The 5,673-nt window shown below is 56.8% G+C and overlaps 1 protein-coding gene across 2 annotated transcripts in view; it reads left to right on the top strand.

The window, feature by feature from the left end:
• The window catches only part of SALL3 (spalt like transcription factor 3), a gene marked incomplete at both ends in the record, with an annotated part of 17,510 nt that extends 12,998 nt beyond the window's left edge, over positions 1–4,512 (top strand). Inside the window, 3 exons of one of the 2 annotated variants that reach the window (XM_079783484.1) lie at positions 1–1,549; positions 1,766–2,106; positions 4,081–4,512. The exon at positions 1–1,549 is cut by the window's left edge and continues 1,397 nt beyond it. In XM_079783484.1, the coding sequence (XP_079639610.1) occupies positions 1–1,549; positions 1,766–2,106; positions 4,081–4,512 (2,322 nt within the window). Of the gene's footprint in view, positions 2,107–4,080 lie in introns of both variants that reach the window. The other variant, XM_079783483.1, reaches the window with a different exon arrangement.
• Between the last annotated feature and the right edge of the window lie 1,161 nt (positions 4,513–5,673).

Consider the following 5,673-nt stretch of genomic DNA (forward strand, 5'->3'; position numbering starts at 1 on the left):
CACAAGGAGAAGTACCCCCACATCCAGATGAACCCCTACCCCGTGCCCGAGTACCTGGACAATGTGCCCACCTGCTCCGGGATTCCCTACGGCATGTCACTGCCCCCAGAAAAGCCGGTCACCACCTGGCTGGACAGCAAGCCCGTGTTGCCTACGGTGCCCACGTCGGTGGGGCTGCAGCTGCCGCCCACCATCCCGGGTGTTGGCAGCTACGCCGACTCCCCCAGCCTCACCCCTGCAAGCCGCTCCCCTCAGCGGCCCTCGCCTGCGTCCAGCGAATGCCCCTCTCTGTCCCCCGGCCTCAATACCTCTGAGTCGGGTGCCCCAGTGACCGCCGAGTCCCCACAGCCCGTGCTCGGTGGGTCTTCTCTGACCAAAACCGAGCCCGTGAGCCTGCCTTGTGCAAATGCCAGGGTGGGGGACATCCCTCCCGGCGGGCAGGTCTCTGCCACAGCCACATCGGCCGCCACCACCCTCACGGACAACAGCATCTCCACTGGCCTCTGCAGCCCGGTCCTCGTGGCCAGCTCTGACCAGTTCAAGGCCAAGTTTCCCTTCGGAGGGCTGCTCGACTCCATGCAGACGTCGGAGACGTCCAAGTTGCAGCAGCTGGTGGAGAACATCGACAAGAAGATGACCGACCCCAACCAGTGCGTCATCTGCCATCGGGTGCTGAGCTGCCAGAGCGCCCTGAAGATGCACTACCGCACGCACACCGGGGAGCGGCCCTTCAAGTGCAAGATCTGCGGGCGCGCCTTCACCACCAAGGGCAACCTGAAGACACACTTCGGGGTGCACCGGGCGAAGCCGCCGCTGCGCGTGCAGCACTCCTGCCCCATCTGCCAGAAGAAGTTCACCAACGCCGTGGTCCTGCAGCAGCACATCCGCATGCACATGGGCGGGCAGATCCCCAACACGCCGCTGCCCGAGGGCCTGCAGGACGCCATGGACGCCGAGCTTCCCTACGACGACAAGGCCGCCGAGGCCCTGAGCAGCTTCGAGGACGACGTGGATGAGAACTCCATGGAGGAGGACGTGGAGCTGAAGGACGCAGCCAGCGACCCATCCAAGCCGCTGCTGCCCTACTCGGGCTCCTGCCCGCCCTCGCCCCCGTCTGTCATCTCCAGCATCGCCGCCCTGGAGAACCAGATGAAGATGATGGATTCGGTCATGAGCTGCCCGCAGCTGACCGCCTTGAAGGCCATGGAGAACGGGTCCGGGGACAGCGACCGCCTCAGCAATGACTCCTCGTCCGCAGTGGGCGACTTGGAGAGCCGCAGTGCGGGCAGCCCGGCCCTGTCCGAATCGTCATCCTCCATGCAGGCCCTGTCCCCCGTCCACAGCCACAGCGAGAGCCTGCCCTCTAAGTCCCCAGGCCTCAGCAACCACGAGGAGCCACAGGACATTCCGCTAAAGACGGAAAGGCCGGACAGTCCGCCCCCTGCCCCCGAAAACGGAGGCGCGCTGGACCTGACGTCCGCCCCCCCTGGCCGGCTGGCCATCAAGGAGGAGGCCCCCTTTAGCCTACTGTTCCTGAGCAGAGATCGGGGTAAGTGTGAGCGCACCATGTGTCGTGTCTGTGGCAAGCCTTTTGCTTGCAGGAGTGCCTTGCAAATCCACCACCGCAGCCACACTAAGGAGCGCCCGTTCATCTGCGCGGTCTGCGGGCGCGGGTGCTCCACTATGGGTAATTTAAAACAGCACTTACTGACGCACAAATTGAAAGAGCTGCCTTCTCCGTTATTTGACCCCAACTTTGCTCTAGGTCCCAGCCAAAGCGCGCCTAGCCTGGTCACCGGCTCCGCGCCTGCCATGATCAAAATGGAGGTGAACGGGCACAGCAAAGCCATCACGCTGGGCGAGGGCCCGCCACTGCCGGCTGCCGTCCAGGTGCCCACCGGGCCGCAGGCAGTGATGAGCCCCGGCCTCGCGCCCATGCTGGCTCCCCCGCCACGCCGGACACCCAAGCAGCACAACTGCCAGTCGTGTGGGAAGACCTTCTCCTCGGCCAGCGCCCTGCAGATCCATGAGCGCACCCACACCGGGGAGAAGCCGTTCGGCTGCACCATCTGCGGGAGAGCCTTCACCACCAAGGGCAACCTCAAGGTGAGGGAACAGGCTGGGGTCTCCCCCACCCCCACCCCCGAGCCCTGGGGACACCAGGGATGCCCTCCACTCCCAGAGGTGTGGCAGGCGGGGCTGCCGCTGGCCAGGGGGAGGCGCTGCTGGAGAGCCAACGCAAAACAATATGTGTGCGCCTGTGGTGTGTGCACACATGCAGAGTGTGAGTGTGGGTGTGCACGTGTGGGTGGGTGTGTGCACATGTGGGTGGGTGTGCACGTGTAGGTCAGTGTGTGCATGTATATGCACGAGTGTGCAGTGTGTGTATACCTCTCTAGTGTGTGCCTTGCATGTATATAATGTGTATGTGGGGGAGTGCATGGGTGTAGTGTGCACATGTAAAGTGTGTGTGTATTGTGTGGTGTCTGCATGTGTGTGTGTGCCGTCTGCATATGTGTGTGTGCCATGCGTGCACTCAGGTGCACACGCTCACAGTTACGGACGTGTGCATGCTGTTCAGCTATAGAGCATCTCCCCTCCCCTTGGGGGCTTGTGCGGCCCCTGCAGCGCAGCAGCCTGCTGGGGTGATGGATTCCGTGCCTGGTGGGCAGGCCCGGGGCCCAGCTGTCTAGAATCTTGTGGAACACTGATGGCAAGACAAGCTGGGCCTTTAAACATCTCCCCGTGATACAAATGATGCACATCCTGCCCCAGGCCAGAAGCTGGTCCTGTTGTTTGTCCTGTGGCTGCTGAGGGGGCCATGGTCGTTTGGCGAGAAGCACCCAGCCCAAGGCCAGAGTGAAGAGCTGGCGCTGTGTTCATAGTTCAGCTCCAGCCTCCGTCCTTGTTCCCTGGGAAGTGGAGTGTGTGGCAGGCACTAGGTGACACGTGCAGGCCAGCGTCCCGCTCTCAGCTAAATGTGCTGCCCTCCGGCCATGCCAGGCGCCTGCTGGGGTCTTGGTGATCTCTTCAGAGACTGTGAAAAGGTCAATGCCTGTGGCTTCTACTTACTGAGGTCTCTGCTGACCACAGATGCCCAGGATGCTTCCTCTGTGTTTGGGAGGGAGGCAGGGTGGAGCCAAGAGTTTCACCTATTAGATGACTTAATGGGCAGGGAGAGGCCCCCTATGCCAGGCTCAGGAGCCAAGAGGCCCTGAGCTTTGGAACATCCTCTGGGGGGTCTTCATCTCACACCTTGGGGAGGAGAAGGTGTTCTATCAAGTTCATCAAGTGGAAGAAACATTAATGCATTGGCTGGTTTTGCCTTTTTTTTTTTTTTTTAATATATTTTATTGATTTTTTACAGAGAGGAAGAGAGAGAGGGATAGAGAGTTAGAAACATCGATGAGAGAGAAACATCGATCAGCTGCCTCCTGCATACCCCCTACTGGGGATGCGCCCGCAACCAAGGCACATGCCCCCGACCGGAATCGAACCTGGGACCCCTGAGTCCGCAGGCCGACGCTCTATCCACTGAGCCAAACCGGCCTCGGCTTGCCTTTTGTATTGAATAAAAATAAATCGTATCCTATATAATAAAAGGCTAATAAGCAAATCGGCTGGCAGAACAACCAGTCGCTATGACGCGCACTGACCACCAGAGGGCAGACACTCAATGCAGGAGTTGCCCCCTGGTGGTCAGTGCGCTCCCACAGGGGGAGCGCTGCTCAGCCAGAAGCTGGGCTCATGGCTGGCGAGGGTAGCAGCGGTGGCAGGAACTTCTCCTGCCTCTGCAGCAGCACTAAAGATGTCCGACTGACGGCTCCCAGCCTGTGAGAGGGTGCAGGCCAGGCTGAGGGACACTCCTCCCCTCCGAGTGCACGAATTTCGAGCACTGGGCCTCTAGTTGAATCATTAAGATGCTCAGAAAAGTTTGCCTCATGTAGACTGGCTTAGGATGGGAATGGGAACAAGTCCTGAGTGAGTCGCGCGTGTGTGTGGATGGCACTGGGGCATGCATCCACAGGCACACCGCCTCGTGCCGCTTGCTCACTGGTTGTCTCCCTGTCTCCCATGCAGGTGCACATGGGCACACACATGTGGAACAACGCCCCTGCGAGGCGGGGCCGCCGCCTGTCGGTGGAAAACCCCATGGCTCTGCTGGGGGGCGATGCCCTGAAGTTCTCAGAAATGTTTCAGAAGGACCTGGCAGCACGTGCCATGAACGTGGACCCCAGTTTCTGGAATCAGTATGCGGCGGCCATCACCAACGGTCTGGCCATGAAGAACAATGAGATTTCTGTCATCCAGAATGGGGGCATCCCCCAGCTCCCGGTGAGTCTGGGTGGGAGCGCCATGCCCCCTGTGGGCTCCCTGGCTGCCAGCATGGACAAGGCTCGCACGGGCAGCAGCCCACCCATGGTGGGCCTGGACAAAGCCAGCTCCGACACAGGGGCCAGCCGGCCGTTCACGAGGTTCATCGAGGACAACAAGGAGATTGGGATTAACTAGCCTGTGCTCGGCTGCTCATCTGCCATTCTGTCCCTCCTACACACTGTGCTGTGTGACCGTCAGGTACACACCTGCCGGACCCGGGTTCTGCTTACAATTGCCCCCACGGCAGAAAATGCGTTAGCTGTGTGGCTGCTGGAAGGTCGTCTCGTAAGCGCTGCATGGTCCTTTCTCAGTGAGCTTGACTGTTCTTGAGAATTCTTCAACCTTTTAAATAAGCATAAGTCAAAAGTCCCTGGAAAACCGCCTTGGGAACAGAAAGGGCTCCAAGCACATCCGCTTCGTTTCTCCTGAAACCTAATCATCCCGGGAGGGAAACGGGGGTCCCCTGCGGTATTCCAGCGACACTCATTCAAAACAGTTAAACATTGAACTCCGTTTTTAGAACTCGTATCCTAAAGGCGTGGTCCCGTCCTCCCAACATCGTGTCTTATGACTGTACCTTTGTCTGTAGTATTTATAATGTTACGATTATGCGGGTAACAGACATGCAGCCCCAACTTGAAAGGTAGCTTTCGTACTGCAGAATACATCTGACAGTGTGATTTTTTTTTGAAAGCAAGATTTGTTTTACTATAAATAAGTGGGTTATTTCAGTGCAGGCAAAATTGTGAAGTTCCATTGGGAAAGATAGCATGCTTTTTTGTGTGCAAGTACCTGTCAGTAACAAGCCTTTTTTATTTTTATTTAAATGTTTGTAGCTGCTATGTGGACAGTTGTTCTCTAGTGTGGTCTGTGGCCCAGCGACTGGGAACCAGTTACAGACGAGCGTCACCGTAAATTATTCACAACATTATAAAACCGTTGTGAGTAAATATTTCACGTATCAAAGCTGTACAATAAAGAGGTAATGTTTGTATAATGTGGTTGCAAACTCTTAATTTATACTGTTGCACTTTTAGTATTTTGTATTAGGGAGGTCTGTCTATAATTTGAAGATTTAAAAAGATGTAAAGTATTTTATAAATAGTACTTTGATTTAAGGAAAATGGAAAAAAAAAAACACCTGTTATCGTTTCTTGTTTTAAGGTCAGACAACATGAGAAATCGATGCTACTTAAAACAGAAAAGCCACCCAGACTTCTCAGTTCCGCAGTAATCTAGGGCCTGCCATTTCTTCAGTTAAAATGACTGACTTAACTTTTCTACAAAGCGCATTTA

The sequence above is a fragment of the Cnephaeus nilssonii genome (genome assembly GCF_951640355.1).
Source record: "Cnephaeus nilssonii genome assembly, chromosome: 11".
In the NCBI taxonomy this organism is placed as follows: Eukaryota; Metazoa; Chordata; class Mammalia; order Chiroptera; family Vespertilionidae; genus Cnephaeus; species Cnephaeus nilssonii.